The 20640-nt window shown below is 39.0% G+C and overlaps 1 protein-coding gene across 2 annotated transcripts in view; it reads left to right on the plus strand.

Moving 5' to 3' along the window:
- Positions 1–17151, plus strand: part of FAM221A (family with sequence similarity 221 member A) — a 37494-nt gene extending 20343 nt beyond the window's left edge. The window contains exons 5-7 of one of the 2 annotated variants that reach the window (XM_049893830.1): positions 6023–6130; positions 8101–8183; positions 16894–17151. In XM_049893830.1, coding sequence (XP_049749787.1) covers positions 6023–6130; positions 8101–8183; positions 16894–16962 — 260 coding nt within the window. In that variant the 3' untranslated portion in view covers positions 16963–17151. Of the gene's footprint in view, positions 1–6022; positions 6131–8100; positions 8184–9058; positions 13909–16893 lie in introns of those variants that run through there. The other variant, XM_049893831.1, reaches the window with a different exon arrangement.
- The last annotated feature ends 3489 nt before the right edge of the window (positions 17152–20640 follow it).

Genomic DNA, 20640 nt, shown 5'->3' on the forward strand with positions numbered 1-20640 from the left:
TTGGGTTGCTTACGGTAGGACACAAAAGCCTACCTACGTATTTTTAAACTGTTGCATGGCATTCTACACATAGATTCATCAGTTTTTCTAGTCATTGTCTTGTCCATAGCATTTAGGTCGTTTCAGTTTTTTTTTTTTTTTTGCTGTTACAAACATTCCTGCCAAGAAAATCCTTCAATTTGTCTCCTCATATATTTGTATGAATTTGACTTTAAGATGGATTTGTTGGATTGAAGTGTGTGCACATTTAAAATTTTAATACATTCTGCCAAATTACCCTCCAGAAATGCTGTTTGTTTATATTTCCTCTAGCACCAGTTTAGCTTGCCTGTTTTCTCATATTTATGCTAATCCTTGATATTATTAAACTTAATTTTTTTGCCAGCCTCATGTGTGGAAAATGTTACCTTATTATTTCAATTTGATTTTCCTGGTTATTGGTGAGGTGAGTTTTTTTTTTTTTTTCCATGTTTATTGGCTGTTTCATTTTCTGTGAATTGCCTGTTCATATCGTTTGCTCATTTTCCTAATTTTATCTTTTTTTATTGATTTATAAAAAGTCTTTCACATACTCTGTATGCTAATTATTTGTTACTTATTTTACAGATATATTCTCCTAATTTGTCACTTTTCTGTGTATAAGTATATAGTCGTTTTTAAAATTTTGGAGTCAGATCTTCCCTATTTCAATTTTATAACTATATTCTTCATTTTATTCTAATTCTTAAAATTTGCTGATTTTATGCTTAGATTTTTCATCTATCTGAAGTTTATTTTTTTGTGATAGTGTGAAGTAGATACACCTAACTGCAGTTTTTGTCCAAATCAGTGGCCAATTGTTCAGCCAGCATTCTTTTCCAAATGATTTGAAACTTCACTTTTATCATATTCTTACTCTGTATTCTGTGCCATTGGCCTATTTGTCTATCCTGTGCCGATATTACATGGTTTTAATTAGCTTCGTAGTTGGTTATGATATTTGGTATGGTAAATTCTTCTTTGTGTTGCTTTGAAGATTGTCTTGATGTTTTTGTGCATTTCTGTTCTAGGTAATTTTACAACTAGCTTGCTAAACTCCATAAACAAATCCTTTTGTGATTCTCATGGCTGCTTGATTGTGTTAGGCTCACTTAATGGTTGTAGAAAACCCAGTTAACAGTGGCAAAAACTAACGATGATGTTAGGACACAGCCTCGTACTACCAGGTGTTGTCCCAACCACTTTATGTATATATTCTTATTTAATCTTCACAACTCTGTGAAGATTAAATTGTTCTCATTTTACAGATGAAGAAATTTAGCAGAGAGAAGTAAAGCAACTTTGTTATTCAGCTAGTATATGGTAGGGTTGGGTTCAACCCAGAGGTTTTTGGGCTCCTTCATCTGTCTTGTTGCTATTTCTGTGCAACTACCACATTATTTTAATTACTAAAGCTTTATAATAAATTAATTCATTAATATTAATGAATTTATTTTATTCCTTCTTGCCTACTATTATCTTTTAATTCTTTCCAGAACTTTGACATCATTTTGTGAATTTACAAAACGCTCTGTTATTTTAATTGATATCACATCAAATGTATGTATTAATCTAGGAAGAATTGATATTTTATAATATTAACTCTCTTCATTTATTTGTCTTGTTGCTATTTAGGTGCCGTTGAGTCAGTTCTGACTCATAGTGACTCTACGCACAACAGAACGAAACACTGGCCGGTCCTATGCCATCCTCACAGTTGTTATTATGCTTGAGTCCATTGTTGCAGCCACTGTGTCAATCCATCTCATTGAGGTTCTGTTTTTTTGCTGATCCTCTACTTTACCAAGAGTGATGGTCTTCCCCAGGGACTGGCCCCTCCTGATAACAAGTCCAAAATAACATGAGATGAAGTCTTGCCATCCTTGCTTCTAAGGGGCATTCTGGCTGTACTTCTTCCAAGACAGATTTGTTCATTCTTCTGGAAATCCATGGTATATTCAGTATTCTTCATCAATAGCGTAATTCAAAGACATCAATTCTTCGTCAGTCTTCCTTATTCATTGTTCAGCTTTCGCGTGCATATGAGGCTATTGAAAATACCATGGCTTGTGTCAGGTGCACCTTAGTCCTCAAAGTGACATCTTTGCTTTTTACCACTTTAAGGAGGTCTTTTGCAGCAGATTTGCTGTTGGATTTCTTGACTGCTGGTTCCATGGGCATTGATCGTGGATCCAAATAAAATGAAATCCTTGACAACTTCAGTATTTTCTCTGTTTATCATGATGTGGCTTATTGGTCTAGTTGTGAGGATTTTTGTTTTCTTTATGTTGAGGAGTAATCCATAGGGAAGGCTGTAGTCTTTGATCTTCATCAGTAAGTGCTTCAAGTCTTCTTAGCTTTCAGTAAGAAAGGTTGTGTCATCTGCATATTGCAGGTGGTTAATGAGTCTTCCTCCAATCCTGATGCTGCATTCTTTTTCATATAGTCCCACTTCTCAGATTATTTGCTCAGCATACCGATTGAATAAGTATGGTGAAAAGATACAACTCTGATGCATACCTTTCTTGATGTTAGATTGTGTGCTCTCCCTTTGTTCTCTTCGAACTGCTGCCTCTTGTACAGGTTCCTCATGAGGACAATTAAGTGTTCTGGAATTCACATTCTTTGCAATGTTATCCATAATTTGTTAAGATCCACAAAGTTTAATGCCTTTGCATAGTCAATAAAACACAGGTAAACATCTTTCTGGTATTCTCTGCTTTCAGGCAAAATCCATCTGATATCAGCAGTGATATCCTTCATTCCACATCCTCTTCTGAATCCAGCTTGAATTTCTGGCAGTTCACTTTTGATGTATTGCTGCAACTGGTTTTGAATTATCTTGTACAAAAATTTACTCACGTGTGATGTTAATGATATTATTCGATAATTTATGCATTCTGTTGGATCACCTTTCTTGGGAATGGGCACAAATATAGATCTCGTCCAGTTGGTTGGCCAGGTAACTGTCTTCCAAATTTCTTGGCATACAAGAGTGAGCACTTGCAGCATTGCATCCATCTGTTGAAATACCTCAATTGGTATTTCCTCGTTTTCTGGAGCCTTGTTTTTCACCAGTGTCTTCAGTGCAGCTTGGACTTCTTCCTTCAGTACCATCGGTTCTTAATCATATGCTACCACCTGAAACCCCTGAACATTGACCAATTCTTTTTGGTACGGTGACTCTTTGTATTCCTTCCATCTTCTTTTGATGCATCCTGTGTCATTCAGTATTTTCCCCACAGAATCCTTCACTGTTGCAACTCGAGGTTTGAATTTTTTCTTCAGTTCTTTCAGCTTGAGAAATTCCAAGCATATTCTACCATTTTGATTTTGTAACTCCAGGTCTTTGCACATTTCATTATAATACTTTATTTTGTCTTCTCAAGCTACCCTTTGAAATCTTCTGTTCAGCTCTTTTACTTCATTATTTCTTCCATTCGCTTTAGCTACTCTACATTCCAGAGCAAGCGTCAGAGTCTCTTCTAACATTCATTTTATTCTTTTCTTTCTTTCATGTCTTTTTGCTTTCTTCATGTATGATGTCCTTGATGTCATTCCACAACTCATCTAGCCTTTGGTCATTTTTACTCAATGCATCAAATCTATTCTTGAGATGATTTCTAAATTCAAGCGGAATATATTCAAGGTTGTACTTTGGCTCTTGTGGGCTTATTTTGATTTTCTTCAGCTTCAACTTGAACTTGCATATGAGCAATTGATGGTCTGTTCCGCCTTTGGCCTCTTGGCCTTGTTCTTAGTTATTTGTCTGAGGATATACTTTAATTTTTTGTTAATATTAATTAGAAAATATTTTTTAAAAAGATTGATTGTAATTAGAATATGTAGTTCATGAAATAAAAAAAGTTTGAACTACATTGTTGAATAGCACATACAAAATTTGAAAGAAATTCTATAATGTGTTTATCTAGTTGATTTTGAAAAATTTGGTGGTCCCAGAAAACATCTTTATTCTTCTTTGCTGCTGACTGTTTGAAGGTACTTTTTGTTCCAGCTAGCATGAGAATTTAAAATAGCCCAAAAGAATGTCTTAAAATATTTGGGGGGAAAAAGCTGTTTTTAGAGTTTGGTATTTTTTCCATGCTCACTTTGCTTTGCTGTCACTGAACTTTTCCTGAAGACCCTGGAACTATATAACTAATAAGACAAGAAGAATGGAAAGTTTGTGTTTAGCAAAGCAGGGAAAGAACTGTTAAAAAAAGGGAGTTGAGTAAAGCTTGGTACACTTGGAAATTGATCCGGGAGTTTATTGATTAACTCAAGCCCTTTGGAAAGTCATTGTATACCCACAGGGGTCTTGGCACCCCAGTCTGAAGACCAATGGAAAAAAGAAGATACTTCTGCTGATGACAATTAGGCCATTAGGCTTGCTTTTGTGTGGCAGAAGGCAGAGTAAAGTATAAGGTAAGAAAACCCTCTCTCTTCTGTCCCCTGAGGGGCGGTGAAGAAAGTTGAGAGTGAAGAGAGGGGTCATAAGCTGTATGTGTCCTGATTTCAGGTGTAGGAGAGCCCAGGGCAGAGGGACTTCTGTCCCATTAGTCAGGTAGAGCCCTGAAAAGAGATGAAGTGTTGCTGGGATTTAGTTTCTTTATAACGGAAGGAATCTGTAATTCCTAACTCCCAAGGAGCACTTTGAAGCCCTGTTGGCTTAGTGGTGCAGAGCTCAGCTGCTAACCAAAAGGCTGGCAGTTCAAATCCACCAGCCATTCCTTGGACACTCTATGGGGCAATTCTGCTCTGTCCTACAGGGTTGCTTTGAGTTGGAATCAACTTGATGGCAACCTTTTTTTTTTTTTTAAAGGGGCACTTGGAAGGCAGCTGAGTTGTAAGGCAGAGTAGAGCTAGAGGTGGGTCTCCTGGGCTGGGGGATTAGATAGAGGAAGTGGAGGAAACCCTGGAGGCATAGTGGTTAAGTACTATGGCTGCTAACCAAGAGGTCGGCAGTTCAAATCTGCCAGGCGCTCCTTGGAAACTATGGGGGCAGTTCTACTCTGTCCTATAGTGTCCGACTATGAGTTGGAATCAACTCTACAGCAGTGGGTTTTGGTTTTGGGTACTCCTAGAACAGGTTTGAGGCTACCAGGCCCAATCAAGCTGAGAGAGACCAAATTACAAGTTACACCAGTCTTGAGCATTTGAGATCAGTAGCATATGCAGAGGGCAGTGCAAAGACCAGAGTGGACACGAACCCACTTCTTCCATATTTCCACAAGCCACGTGTGATAGGAGCTGAGCAGGAGTAGGGAAGACTAAGCAGTTGTCCTATACTGTTTACACTGTAAGCTAGAACAAAGTTTTAAACTGACTAGGACTAAAAGTTTATTTCCTTCCCTGTACCCCTGGTATGGGGGTGGGGATGGGGATGGGGATGTGTGGTGGGTGGTGGCTTGTGAAGAAGATAGAGCAGTTATAAGTGTTTTCTGCAGCTTCCTTCCTTTTGGCCCATAAGACAATGTATTTAGCAGTTGATCTTTGTGGTTTGAGGTTGTGGATGTTTCTTCATTTCATTGAAGAGGGGATTTTCTTCTTTATTTTTCAGACTTCAGGTTGTGTTTAGATGGTTTCCTAGTGAGGATGTAGAGTAAAAATACACTTATTTAACCCCCTTCAACTAACCCCCCACCCCCCCAAAACCAAACTCATTCATTCACCCCTTTCAACTAGAGGTCCCTTATCTCCAACATCTTGTTTTTAGTAGTGTTATTAAGGTTTTTGCACCTCTTTGCTGACATGCAGTTATATTAGTACATAATATTCTTATTTCTGTGGAAGAAGTCTGAGAAGTGTACTAAGAAATACAAAAATACTTTTACCCATTTGCCTTTATGTGACATAAAATTCTAAATAAAATTTTCTTCTTAACAGAGTGAATTTTTCTGGTAACTCTGTTGAGGTTCTAATGTATTTCGCATGAGAAATAATAACTTGTATATATCCTTTTAAATAGAGAATTGCCATTTTTCATGTCTTTTGTTCTTCTCAGGTGTACCTTCAGTTGAATTTTTAGACTCTCCGATTACAGCCACGGACCACCCATTTCTAAAAGCATTTCAGGCATCATCTAGTTCATCACAAGCAAAACCAACAGATGGTAATGAAATTGAGGAAATATTTTTGGGCATAATAAATAAGAATGTAGGACTTCGATTCATTTTCTAAGCTTCTTTCTTTTCTTCCAGTATCCCCTCAATTTGATTTCAAGTGAATCTTAATCATTTTACTTTCTTTATAGTGGCCAGGCACTGAGAAAAAGTAAATGACTTCATTTTGTATTAGGGAAAATAGCTAAATCTGAGAATTATGAGGAGTCTGATAATATTATAATTTGAAGTTTTTAAAACCACAGCTTGTTGCCCTGTGATGATAGAACAAGAGAGCCCTCTAGTGGACTAATTGCCTTCCTCTTTTCCGAGCTCTCAAAGTGGACGTAATCCAATGGTAATCATAGGTTCGCAAGACTTGATGTATAAATTAAGAGCACATATACTTCATTTTTCAGCAGTAATATTCTATTTTCTTTTCTGAAAACAAAAAGAATAGAAACATTGAAGGGATTCATTAGGTTTTTTATATTTATAATTATTTTTAAAAGACAAGTTTTCTTTGATTTATTTGAAAATGATATGGCTTTCTTTGAAAGACAATACCAAGAAAAGGTAAGTCTTTGAGGAAACCTGCTTGTGTTAAGCATTTACTTGCAACAAAACACTGTAGAATGGGTTATATGTTGATCTGACTTTTTCTACAAGAGATCATAAGGCCACTTACAAAAACAACATACAGGGAAATAATGATAAAATATAGATAAAAGTAGGAAGTCAAAACCAAGAAAAAGGACACAATTGTGCCAGCTTTCTAAGTTGATTAATTGCTGCTCTAAGCTTCATTTTTTTAATTTTTTAATTAATTTTTATTGCGCTTTAAGTGAAAGTTTATAAATCATGTCAGTCTCTCATACAAAAATTTACATACACCCTTTAAGCTTCAGTTGTGACTGAGCATAGTGGCAGCCAAGGCGCAAAGGAAGGTGCAACCATTTAAATAACTTTCCTTATTAGAACAGAGGAAGCTTGAGTTCCCCCATGCTCATGAAAGTTGTATCAGTGCTGGATTTTAAAGGAGTCTGTATAGTGACCCTCAATATCCATGAAAACTTGTTTTCAGGAAATGTAGTATATGGTTGCTCATTTCTGATAGCCTACTTTCATTGAAGCCAAAGCCAAACTGTTAAAATGCAACTCAGTAAAGTGAGTCCCATCTCAACATGATCCACTTATAGACCCAGAGTTCCCGGTGAGTAGATAGCACGTGTTCTAAGCAGTCTTTTTTGTTTTATTTTTCTTAACAAGCTTTTGTTAGAGTTAAATAGTTGACAGAATGTGGTTGTACTCTGTGGTGTTTGTCTAGAGTTATGTGATTTTGTGTTGCTGGTTGCGGGTGAATTCGTATACTTCAGAAACCAGAAGAACAGGTGATAAGGTTGATATTCTGTTTTGGAAATAAAGGAACCCAGCCAAGATGTTCACCTGCAAAGGTGTGGAAGTGAGCTGCTAGGGTACCTACAAAGAAAACCAGATTTTCTCTCCTGAAGCAATTTAAAACTCTTTCTAACACCTAAACTAGTGTTTGATTGTTTTTACAAATCTGATACCATGGAAAATGGCTAACATTATTTTAGTTTTAAAAAATTCAAAGCAGGTGGTATTACTTTAAATCTATGCAAAGCCTCAATAATTACTTCGGGGAATTATCTGATTCAGAGTAACATGGATTTCCAGTTTAGTTATAAAATTTAAAAAGTAGTGAACAAAATTAAGTGTGCTCTTATATGAAAGAGCTATATATGTGGTGTTATTTAAAATTTGGAGAATGTTTGCCAAGGAAAATTACCATTCTTTCTGAAAAAGGATTTCACAGTAAGACTAATCCATTGAGACCATTTCTGGTTTGAAAAATAAAGCATTAGCACCTGGTAGGAAACTTTTCTTTTTGTTTTTTTAAATTAGAATTTATAATTATATATGTATTTTATATATGTGTATTTTTTCCCCCCATTATTAGAAGGCACAAGTAGTCAAGTTTCTTACTTAAAGAGACCTGAAGAGGACGATATGGCTTTCTTTGAAAGACGATACCAAGAAAGGGTAGGTCTTTGAGGAAATCTGCTTGTGTTAAGCATTTACTTGCAACAAAACACTGTGGAATGATTATGTATTGATACTGGATCATCAGTTAAAATAATTTATTAAGTCTTTACTTATAACTGGTGCTAGGCCTTAAGATTTATTTAGGACAATACAAACAGGCCTGATGAAGAATTTGATATATGATACTGACACTGGTTAATTTATGGAAGTCATAAAGATTGACTAAATATACAAATAAAATTGTGAGTGATTATCAGTCATCATCAGATTTGTAAGTTACATGTATCTTGCATTTTTAATAGTAGTATTTATTCTTCGTAGAGGCTTTTTAGCATATTCAGACTCAAGTTAAAATAATCCAATACCCTTTAAGAAACAGAACAGTAAACATAAATGTATTTAACAATTTCCAGGGTTTAACAACTACAGTATTGGTATGTTCACAGCTTTCAGGAATGGTATTTTTTATCAGTTCTCCAGCAGACTGTTCATCTTTGTTTTTCCACAATACCAAGTACAGTGCCTTGTACATAAGTTTGTCAAAAAATATTTAGGGAAAATTTAAAAAATTAACACAGATATAATTAATATTCACTTCATACATGTCACGTACTTATACTTTATATGGTGGAGAGTCCAGGCCTGAGTAGGGCTCTGTCCTGGATCGAATTGTGTCCCCCCAAAAATATGTTTCAACTTGGTTAGGCCATGATTTCCAGTATTGTGTGGTTGTCCTCCATTTTGTGATTGTAATTTTATGTTGAGAGGATTAGGGTGGGATTGTAACACTACGTTTACTCAAGTCACCTCCCTGATCCAAGGTAAAGGGAGTTTCCCTGGGGTGTGGTCTCCACCACCTTTTATCTCTCAAGAGATGAAAGGGAAGCAAGCAGAGAGCTGGGGACCTCATACCACCAAGAAAGCAGCACCAGGAGCAGAGCGCGTCCTTTGGACACGGGCTCCCTGCGCCTGAGAAGCTCCCCGACCAGGGGAAGATTGAGGACAAGGACCTTCCTCCAGAGGTGACAGAGAGAGAAAACCTTCTCCTGGAGCTGACACCCTGGATTTGTACTTGCAACCTACTAGACTGTGAGAGAATAAATTTCTCTTTGTTAAAGTCATCCACTTGTGGTATTTCTGTTATGGCAGCACTAGATGACTGAGACAGGCTCTTTTCCTTTTAGTTTGGGAATATTTCATGCCAGTGTTCATATTTGGAGTTCTATTTTGTTTTTATTTTTCTACCAGGTGAAAGAATGTTGACTTGGTGAGGTATGGGAGATGGTACTCCAGCCATTTGCTACTGTCTCCAAAGTGCTTTTCTTAGGATTATTTTATAGTTCCTTTGCGGGTATTTATCATCTCTCCAACTAGGTAATAAATTCCATGGAAGTAAAGATATTGTTACTTTTTGTTATATCCTCTGTGACTCAGACAAGAACTTCTTGAGTAACTGAAGGTATGGAAAAAGAATGTTAAATAAATTATCCATCCAAAAGCAGAGGAAGTGAGTAGGAGGCAGAGAGATTGTTACCAGGTGGAAACCCCAGGTTCTGCTCAGCATGACTTGCATTGGCCAACCAATGAGAGACTGAGGTGGGAAGGCAGAAAAGCACCTTAATTTTGTTGCACAAGAAAAAGAGTCAGTTGGAGCTGCTCCTGCCAAAACTGCTCCGTGAGGGCGAGGACAAAGGTAACTTTTAAAGGGTTTACAAATAGGAAGTTCATACAAGTTGCATCAGCAACATTCTTTTTGTAAATTTTGTTTTGTACTTTAGATGAAGGTTTACAGAACAAACTAGCTTCTCATTAAACAGTATACATGTTGTTTTATGATATTGGTAAACAACCCCACAACATGTCAACACTCTCCCTTCTTGACCTTGGGTTCCTGATTACCAGCATTCCTATCCCCTCCTGCCTTCTAGTCCTTGTTCCTGGGCTGGTGTTCCCCTTTAGTCTTGTTTTGTTTTATGGGCCTGTCTAATCCTTGACACCCATGTGCCTGTCAGTTTGTCGTACTACGGGGGCTTGCGTGTTGTGGTGATGCTGGAAGCTATGCCATTGGTATTCAAATACCAGCAGGGTCACCCATGGAGGACAGGTTTCAGCTGAGCTTCCAGACTAAGACAGACTAGGAAGAAGGACCCAGCAGTCTACTTCTGAACAGCATTAGCCAGTGAAAACCTTATGAATAGCAGTGGAACATTGTCTGATATAGTGCTGAAAGATGAGCCCCCCAGGTTGGAAGGCACTCAAAAGATGATTGGGGAAGAGCTGCCTCCTCAAAGTAAAGTGGACCTTAATGATGTGGATAGAGTCAAGCTTTCAGGACCTTCCTTTGCTGATGTGGTACGACTCAAAATGGGAAGGAACAGCTGCAAACGTCTGTTAATAATTGAAACGTGGAATGTACAAAGTATGAATCTAGACAAATTGGAAATCGTCAAAAATGAGATAGAATGCATAAACATCAGGATCCTATGCATTAGTGAGCTGAAATGGATTGGTATTGGCCATTTTGAATTAGACAATCATATGGTTTACCATGCAGGGAATGATAACTTGAAGAGGGTGATGTTGCATTCGTTCTTAAAAAGGACATTTCAAAATCTATGCTAAAGTATGACACTGTCAGTGATAAAATAATATCCATAAACGTACAAGGAAAAGCAGTTAATACAACTTTTATCCAAATGTATACACCAACCACTAAGGCCAAAGATGATGAAATTGAAGATTTTTACCAGCTTCTGCAGTCTGAAATTGATCGAACATGCAGTCAAAATGCATTGATAATTGCTGGTGATTGGAATGTGAAAGTTGGAAACATAGTTGGAAATTATGATCTTGGTGATAGAAATGATGCTGGAGATCACATGATGGAGTTTTACAGGACTGACGACTTCTTTATTGCAAATACCTTTTTTTCACCAACATAAACGGTAACTATACACGTGGACCTCGCCAGATGGAGTACACAGGAATCAAATTGACTGCATTTGTGGAAAGAGACGACGGAAAAGCTCAATATCATCAGTCAGAACAAGGCCAGGGGCCGACTGTGGAACAGACCATCAATTGCTCATATGCAAGTTCATGTTGAAACTGAAGAAAATCAGAATAAGAAAGCCAAAGTACAAACTTGAGTATATCCCAGCTTGAATTTAGAGGCCACCTCAAGAATAGACTTGACGCATTGAACACTAATGACCGAAGACCAGATGAGTTGTGGAATGACATCAAGGATATCATACATAAAGAAAGCAAAAAAAGAAAGCATTGAAAAGACAGGAAAGAAAGAAGAGACCAAAATGGATGTCAGAAGAGACTCTGAAACTTGCTCTTGAAAATTGAGAAGCTAAACCAAAAGGAGAAATGATGAAGTAAAAGAACTGAACAGAAGATTTCAAAGGGCGGCTCAAGAAGACAAAGTAAAGTATCGTGATGACATGTGCAAGGAGCTGGAGATAGAAAACCAAAACCGAAGAACCTGCCTGCTCGGCATTTCTCAAGCTGAAAGAATTGAAGAAAAAATTCAAGCCTTGAGTTGCAATAGTGAAGGATTCTATGGGGAAAATATTAAATGATGCAGGGAGCATCAAAAGAAGATGGAAAGAATACACAGAGTCATTATACCAAAAAGAATTGGCTGATGTCAACCACTTCAGGAGGTAACATATGATCAGGAACTGATGATACTGAAAGAAGTCCAAGCTGCACTGAAGGCTTTGGCAAAACAGAAGGCTCCAGGAATTGACGGAATACCCGTTGAGATGTTTCAACAAACTGATGCAGCTCTGGAAGTGCTTACTTGTCTATGCCAAGAAGTTTGGAAGATAGCTATGTGGCCAACCAATTGAAGAGATCCGTATTTATGCCTGTTCCCAAGAAAGGTGATCCAACTGAATGTAGAACAGTATCATTAATATCACACTCAAGCAAAATTTTGCTGAAGATCATTCAAAAGCTGCTGCAGCAGTGTATTGACAGGGAATTGCCAGAAATTCAGGCCGCATTTAGAAGAAGACACGGAACCAGGGATATCATTGGTGATGTCAGATGGATCTTTTTATTTTTATTGGCTGTGGAAAGGCATTTGACTGTGTGGATCATAACAATTATGGATAACATTGCGAAGAATGGGAATTCCAGAACACTTCATTGTGCTCATGAGTAACCTGTACATAGATCTAGAGGCAGTTGTTCAGACAGAACAAGGGGATACTGCGTGGTTTAAAGTCAGGAAAGGTGTGCGTCAGGGTTGTATCCTTTCACCATACCTATTCAATCTGTATGCTGAGCAAATAATCTGAGAAGCTGGACTATATGAAGAAGAATGGGGCATCAGGATTAGAGGAAGACTCGTTAACAACCTGCTTTACACAGATGATACAATCCTGCTTGCTGAAAGTGAAGAGGACTTGAAGCACTTACTGATGAAGATCAAAGACCACAGCCTTCACTGTGGATTACACCTGAACATAAAGAAAGCAAAAATCCTCACAACTGGACCAGTAGGCAATATCATGGTAAATGGAGAAAAGATTGAAGTTGTCAAGGATATCGTTTTACTTGGATTCACAATCAACACCCTTGGAAGCAGCAGTCAAGAAATCAAATGACGTATTGCATTGGGCAAATCTGTTGTGAAGGACCTCTTTAAAGTGTTGAAAAGCAAAGGTGTCAGCTTGAAGACTAAGGTGCGCCTGACCCAAGTCATATTTTCAATCACATGATATGCATGGGAAAGCTGGGCAATGAATAAGGAGAACTGAAGAATTGACGCCTTTGACTTGTGGTGTTGGTGAAGAATATTGAATATACCATGGACTGCTAAAAGAATGAACAAATCTGTCTTGGAAGAAGTAAAACCGGAATACTCCTTAATAGCAAGGATGGCGAGACCATGTTTTACACACTTTGGTCATGTTGTCAGGAGGGATCAGTCCCGGAGAATGACATGAAGCTTGGTAAAGTACAGGGTCAGGGGAATAGAGGAAGACCCTCAATGAGATGGATTGACACAGTGGCTGCAACAATGGGCTCAAGCATAACAACGATTGTGGACATGGCACAGGACCAGGCAGTGTTTCATTCTGTTGTACATAGGGTCGCTATGAGTTGGAACTGACTCGACGGCATCTAACAACAAGAACAACGACAAGAATTCTTGGCCGAAGGGTGAACCTCAGGAGTGACTTTTATTACTGAGCTAAAAGGGTGTCCAGGGACCACACTCTCAGGGTTTCTCCAGTCTCTGTCAGGCCAGTAAGTCCGGTCTTTTTTGTAAGCTAGAATTTCGTTCTACATTTTCTCTTGCTTTGTCCAGGAACCTCTATTGTGATCCCCATCAGAGCAGTCAGTGGTGGTAGCTGGGCATCATCTAGTTATACTCAACTCAGTCTGGTGGATGCTGTGGTAGTTGTGGTCCATTAGTCCTTTGGGCTAATCTTTCCCTTTTGTCTGTGGTTTTCTTCATTTTCCCTTGCTCCCGAAGGGGTGAGATCAGTGGAGTATCTTAGATGGCCGCTCACGGCTTTTAAGACCCCAGACACTGCTCACCAAAGTAGAATGTAGAACAATTTTCCTTATAACCTATGTTATGCCAATTGATCAGCAATGTTCTTAATCATATTATACAGGCACTATGGAGTTTACATGTCACTTCATGCATCACAAGTCTGAGAAAAGGAAACAAATCTAATGCAAAGCTCTGTGTGTGAGGAAGGGTGGGGGAGGGTGGGGGTGGGGAGGGAAGCCAAGCAAAGGAAACAGGACTCTAAGGCGAAGTTGCTTGAGGCAGTGGCCTGGGGATCTCTGCCTTAAGATTAATTGGTTACTCTAAAGAAGAAATTTGAAGTGGAAGGGGAGAGTCTGGGATGTAATTTAAGGCACCGCTATCTAGCAGTGAGGGAAATGTTCTATATCTGCGTTGTAGCCACTCGCCATATGTGACTATTTAAGCTTACATTTACATTAATTAAAACTAAAAATATATTTCCTCAGTCACACTAGCCACCTTTCAAGTGCTCGATAGCCACATGTGGCCATTTTAGTGGACAGTACAGATATAAAACATTTCCATCATCACAAAAAGTGCTTTTGAGAAGCTCAGATAGAAGGGAAAGAGGTAGTAGTAGGAAGTCAAGGAGAGAGAAAGAATGGTCAGCGTGGCAAAAGAAAAGTTTGTTTTTGCATCATTAAAGATAGGACTTTTAATCAAATCATCCTCTGTTCTTGGAACACACATATTCACAGCCGAACTTTAGTTTTTCCTCATAGGCCCATGGGTGACCAGGTTTTAACTCCCTCTCTCCCTCTTCCAGGAGCCTGGGTATGTTGACTGCCTTAAAAACATGCCAATGGTGTTTACCACAGGGAAGTTAATGGGAGGAGTTCTCATCTGTGAATGTTTTAGCAGGATATACCTGAACTGCCCGGATTGCTTATAATAAATAAACTTGGAATTTTTGCATTTATGAGATGCAGTTTGTAAACTCTTCAACCTGTGTGATTAAGGGAGTATAAAAACTAAGAAGTCTCAAAGCTAAATGACTTCCTCTGAGCTGACACATACCATATAAAGAAAAAAAAACAAGCCCAGTGCCATCGAGTCGATTCCGACTCATAGTGACTCTACAGGACGGAGTAGAACTGCCCCATAGAGTTTCCAAGGAGCGCCTAGTGGATTCAAACTGCCGGTGCTTTGGTTAGCAGCCGTAGCACTTAACCACTATGCCACCAGGGTTTCCACATACCGTATATATTGTTAGAACTCATCTGTTACTCCCAAAACAGGGTGTGTACCATTGAGGGAAAAGGAACAATTACGAAGCTGGGTCTGAAGGGGTCAGAACCCTTCCAGAGAGTAATTCTGTTTCCCTCTCTGGTTTGTGCTTGTATCCTTTGCTAATCATTACTATCATTTGGCGTGGGAAAGAACCTATGATTAGTGTGAGTCAACTTGGATAACCCAAACCTTTGTGGTAACCTAGTTTACCAACTAATTTTAGATAATGGGAAGAGTTGCTTCTTGCATATTTTTGGTCAATTTATTTTCTTCCACTGTGGATAACCCTTGGTCTCTTTTAAGAAAAGAGAGTTTTATTGAGCAAACAATTACCAAAATTCTACTAGGTACAAAGTACTGTGTTATTAGTGCCAGGAAATTTAAATAGAACAAATAAAGAAATGCTTTCCCTCCCCCTGCCCCCCAAAAAGAAGAAAAGCTAAAAAGAAGGTATCTTTGTCCTTAGGAATCTAGATGTGGCTGTATTTGCTAAGTGCTATTCCAAATGAACAAACACTGTTTTGACTTCGTTGTTTAGCATCTTTGCCTTTTTTTTGATGTTACTACAAATCTAACATTTGGTGTTAAATGAGAGGAGAAAGGGAACTACCTAAGTTTATATACATATTATATTTTTTACACTTTTAGAACAACACTGAAAAGTAGCTATTACTATGACTTTTCTACAAACAATAAAACTGTTGGTTAAATAACTTGCCCTGAATTGTTAATCAAGGTAGGATTCAAAGCCTATCTGTCAGACCCCGAAACTTATAATCTTTGCCTTAAAAGAGTTGCGTTCTTTGGGGGTCCTTCAGGTGACCTGTTAACTGAACGAGGTTACCAGGCAACTCAGGGAAAAAATAGGGAAGAGACACAGGTGAGATTAATCTGATTTTGTTAGTGAAAATTTATTATTTACAATTTGATGAGATTAGGTAGACTGTTTTTGCCAGTCCCTCCTGGTTTCTCAGTGCTATTTCCTGTCACTTCAGAAGGAAGGGGGCCCTGCTTCCACTGCCAAGCTCCCTATTTCCCTCTCTTCTCCTCTTGTAGGGGTAAGGCAGTGGTACTTACTGCCTCTGGGAATGTGTGTGTGTCAATGTGAGTAAGAGGCAGGTGGGCTGTGTGTTCTCTGGGATCTTTTTCCCACAGAAAGGGTCTCTATGTGTCTAAAACGTTAAAAGGCTGTGCTTAGGGTATGAGTGCCGCTGCTTTGCCTCAGCAACATCAGAGAAGGCGAAGACCTTCAGGAAGATAACTGTAGGAATGTAGATGCCAGAGTTATAGGAAACTGGCAGTTTCCTTGGAGCCCCAGGGCAGGGCAAATGGTTAATGCGTTTGCTGCTGACAGAAAGGTGGGAGGGTTAAGTATAGTCCGCCCAGAGGTGCCTTAGCCTGGCAAATCTACTTCGGAAAAATCAGCTACTGAAAACCGCGTGGAGCACAGTTCTACTCTGACACTCGTGGGGTCGCCATGAGTTGGAGTTTACTTGGTGGCCACTGGTTTAGCAGTTTCCTTACAGTAGTCTGTGTTCCAGAGACAATCTGGCAGGATTATGAATATTCTGTAACCCTGTAGGAAATGTGCATAGGCTGGATATAAGGTTAGGTGTTTATGCTTTCTTTTTTTTAAACTGGCAATTGAAATTAATTTCATTTTCTCTAAAGCAGTATTCATTCATATGTTACTAAGGCCCTCCCATAAAGTTGAAATAAAATCATATTTAAAATGTGTCTCAACTGTCAGTTTTGGCTTTAATATTTAGTGGCTAATAACTGCTGTGTAACTGTGCAAAATAGCTGTGATAAAATAAGACATGAATTCAAATGAGGTATATGTAGCCATTTTTTCCTTTAGAAAATGTTTTATAAATTATTATTATATCAATAATAAATATTTAACATTTACAGATAAAAATGGAAAAGGCTGCTAAGCAGAAAGGAAAAGCACCATTGTCATCAACTACAAAACCTTCATGAAGACTATTGAGGAAATTAAAACCAGTATTTTTTTTTTATCCATATAGATCTTTTTCGTGTTTATTTAAATGTAATAATATCATTTATTTTCTCTCAAGTAATTCTTTTACTGTGTAAAACTCTTATTTCCCTAATTTATTTAAAGAAGTGAAAATATATTACTTTTGATTTACTACTTTGTATATACTTTTTATCTCTCCTAACAAATGAGGTTACTTTTATATGAATCAAAACATGCAAGTACAGTAAATATTTTTAGTTTATCATAATTTAGCTTTTTTAGGCTGTTTGAAAAATTAAAGATGTCATTGAACATTTTGAACAAATATGTAGGGGCCTTTTTTTCATTCAAAATAGTAGGATAAATCCTTAATTTTTTACTTTTCCAACTTTGTAATGTTGGCCTATGCTTTAAATAAAAAGTTGTATCTTGAAACTATCAACCTTTTTTTAGTGGTATCTACTGATTTTTAAGTTTTGTTGTTAATTGTATTTCTATATAACTGTATTGGACACCTCTTGTGTGCTGAGTTCTCTTTCAACTGAACAAGCACTGTTCTTGCTTTTGTTTGTTGTTTAGCATCTTTGTTCTTTTTGATGCTTGTTACTCCAAGCATCAAAGTCTTCTTGGCCCCACCTCTTAACTATGGTACTGCTGTGAAACACTTCCAAGTGTACTTCAGATGGCTTCACTAGGGAGCCATTTGTCAACTCATTGCCTTGGGCCCATGTCATGATTCCTTCTTTCTTTCCCAGGGATGCTCTGACAGGTGGCTCGAGATACTCAGTATAACCTGTCTGCATCATACATGTGCAGCCCTAAGGTTTGGGGAGCTAATGACCTTGACCAACTGGGGTGTGGAGCCAATGGATAAATGCTCCCCATTTTATCTGCTGGGAAGACAATTCTAAGATGCATTTTATAACCTTCCTCAGAAAATCCTCTGGGACTGAGCACTAGTCATCCGTAGCAGTGACTGACTCAATTATACAACTCAGTTATTGTTCTCTTTTTCCCTGTTCACTCCTGTATCCCTCACTCAGATTCTTTCAGATCACTTCCCAGATAAATTACATGTAATGTAACGAAATGGCTTAGGCTCTGCTTTAGGCACCAGGAATGGCCTTAGAAAGCAAACCCTTAGGATGGGATTCTGTGACTGGATCAGTCACTGGACAGATGGGATAACTGGTGGTAAGTGGGGCAGTGATACCTCCTAGCATGCAGGAGTGTCACAGTTACTGCAGGTGGGAGGTGAAGTGTTAGGCTATGCATAGTTGTGGTGTTAAGACTTGAATGGGAGTTGGAAGAAATTATAAAGATCTAGGTACTGGTTACTTATTGATAGCTGCTTTAGAATCCTTGAAAAAAGAAAATGGCTTAGGCTCAGGTTACCCACCTATCAGTTTAAACATGGGGTGAAAGCCAGAGTGCCTCTATAACGCTCTTGAAGGAAAACCTCATCTGCAGCTTCAGGACAGAATGTGCTGACAATCGGGCCAATGTAATATAGCAAAGGTGGCAGGGCTACAAAGGGAACTGAATGTACAGCTTCAGTAGTCTACCCATGTCAGCATGCTGACAGGATAATAATGGAACTCTCAACTATGGGTTGAGGACATTTGGGTTGTTGAGCCAGAGAATCATGAGTTCTCAGGTTTCTTTGGATTTCTGCTCTGACAGAAGCAGGCTTCTTTGCTAGAGGAAACCAGCTTGTCTTTGTGTGGAGATCCTGCAAAGACTTCTTCTTTTTTTTTTTTTTAATTTTTATTGTGCTTTAAGTGCACAAGTTTACAAATCAAGTCAGTCTCTCACACAAAAATTTATATCCACTTTGCTATATACTCCTCATTGCTCTCCCCCAATGAGGCAGACTGCTCCTTCCCTCCACTCTCTCTTTTCGTGTCCATTCTACCAGCTTCTAACCCCCTCTTCCCTCTCATCTCCCCTCCAGATGGGAGATGCCAACATAGTCTCAAGTGTCTGCTTGATACAAGAAGCTCATTCTTCAGCATTTTTTTTTATCCCGTTGTCCAGTCCAATCCCTGTCTGAAGAGTTGGCTTTGGGACTGGTTCCTGTCCTGGGCTAACAGAAGGTCTGGGGGCCATGACCACTGGGGTCCTTCTAGTCTCAGTCAGACCATTAAGTCTGGTCTTTTTTACAAGAATTTGGGGTCTGCATCCCACTGCTCTCCTGCTCCCTCAGGGGTTCCGTGTTGTGTTCCCTGTCAGAGCTGTCATCGGTGTAGCTGGGCACCATCTAGTTCTTCTGGTGTCAGGCTGACGTAGTCTCTGGTTTATGTGGCCCTTCCTGTCTCCTGGGCTTGTAATTACCTTGTGTCCTTGATGTTCTTCATACTCCTTTGATCCAGGTAGGTTGAGATCAATTGATGCATCTTAGATGGTCCTGCAAAGACTTTATCTGAGGTAGTCTTATTGCCACATGATACTTGTCCTCCTCAAGACCCACTCCAGCTACCTCATTGACTCCAAACTCTGATGATTATAGAGTCAGGTCTCAGTATACCCCAAATAGGGAAATACAGCCCTCCCTCTAGAAGAACAGGTTATACTCTGAATGAACTGCAGATCCTGGTTAATATGTATTGGCAGGAACCCAGGAAACATGCCTGGTAGTAGATCTTGAGAATGTTGAATCAGGGGGTGTCTTGGTAAGATATAAGGCTTGATAGGGAAGAGTGACATGGGAGCACTCACTCATGATTCCGGCTTTAATGCCCTGGTGAGGATGTCTGGAGTCACTCCTAACATGCAGCTAGGAAGCTCCTTGATGATAAATGATGGTGTATAGAAGATGTGGTAGAAATGCCAGGTGTTACTTGGCCTGGTATTGAGAAAGGGATGAAAAGGCTCAGGGAAATGGGACTATTAATGGATTTATTATTTAAGACTGGAGAAGCTACCACCTGTCTTCCCCGGGAAGATCCAGATGACACTCATCACCAAGGCAATAAGAAATGTTATGATGAGGGGCTTACTGGCAACTTTGACAAGCTTGGCAGTGGCTGACCTCTACAGACTAGAATTGACAGGAAACATAGCCATGGAACTTGGCTCCCTGGTTTCAATGTAGGAGATGGAGGACAGGCTGTGGAACTTAACTGTCAGAGGCCCAGTGGACATAATTACCTTAATAAGCACCAAGCTAAGGATCTGTAAAGAAGGCTAATAGATCATGATGTTCTAAGGGGCAGAACAGAAGGACAGCTGATAAGGGTGTTGTTTGACTTATATAACTGCAACCCTCCCCTACAAAAAAATTGAGAACTGGTAAGCAGAAGACAAGGAGCCCTGGTGGCACAACGGTCGAGTGCTCGGCTGCTAACCAAAAGGTTGGCAGTTCAAACCCACCAGTGGCTTCTTGGGAGAAAAGACCTGGTGATCTGCTCATACAAAGAGTACAGCCTAGAAATCCCTATGGGGCAGTTCTACTCTGTCATGTAGGGTTGCTATGAGTCCAAATCAATTCAACAGCACACAACAACAAACAGAAGGCTGACCTAACCATGATAATGAAAAACTACAGTTCCCCACCCAGGTTCCAGATCTAACACAGCTCAGATCTAGAGCCCACTGATGGAAGGCAGAGCCCAGATCCCCTTGAGAAAGGGTCTTCAAGTATATATGATAAACATCCCTTGGATCCTTCCTCAAGG

This window comes from Elephas maximus, chromosome 8, assembly GCF_024166365.1.
Source record: "Elephas maximus indicus isolate mEleMax1 chromosome 8, mEleMax1 primary haplotype, whole genome shotgun sequence".
Taxonomy (NCBI): domain Eukaryota; kingdom Metazoa; phylum Chordata; class Mammalia; order Proboscidea; family Elephantidae; genus Elephas; species Elephas maximus.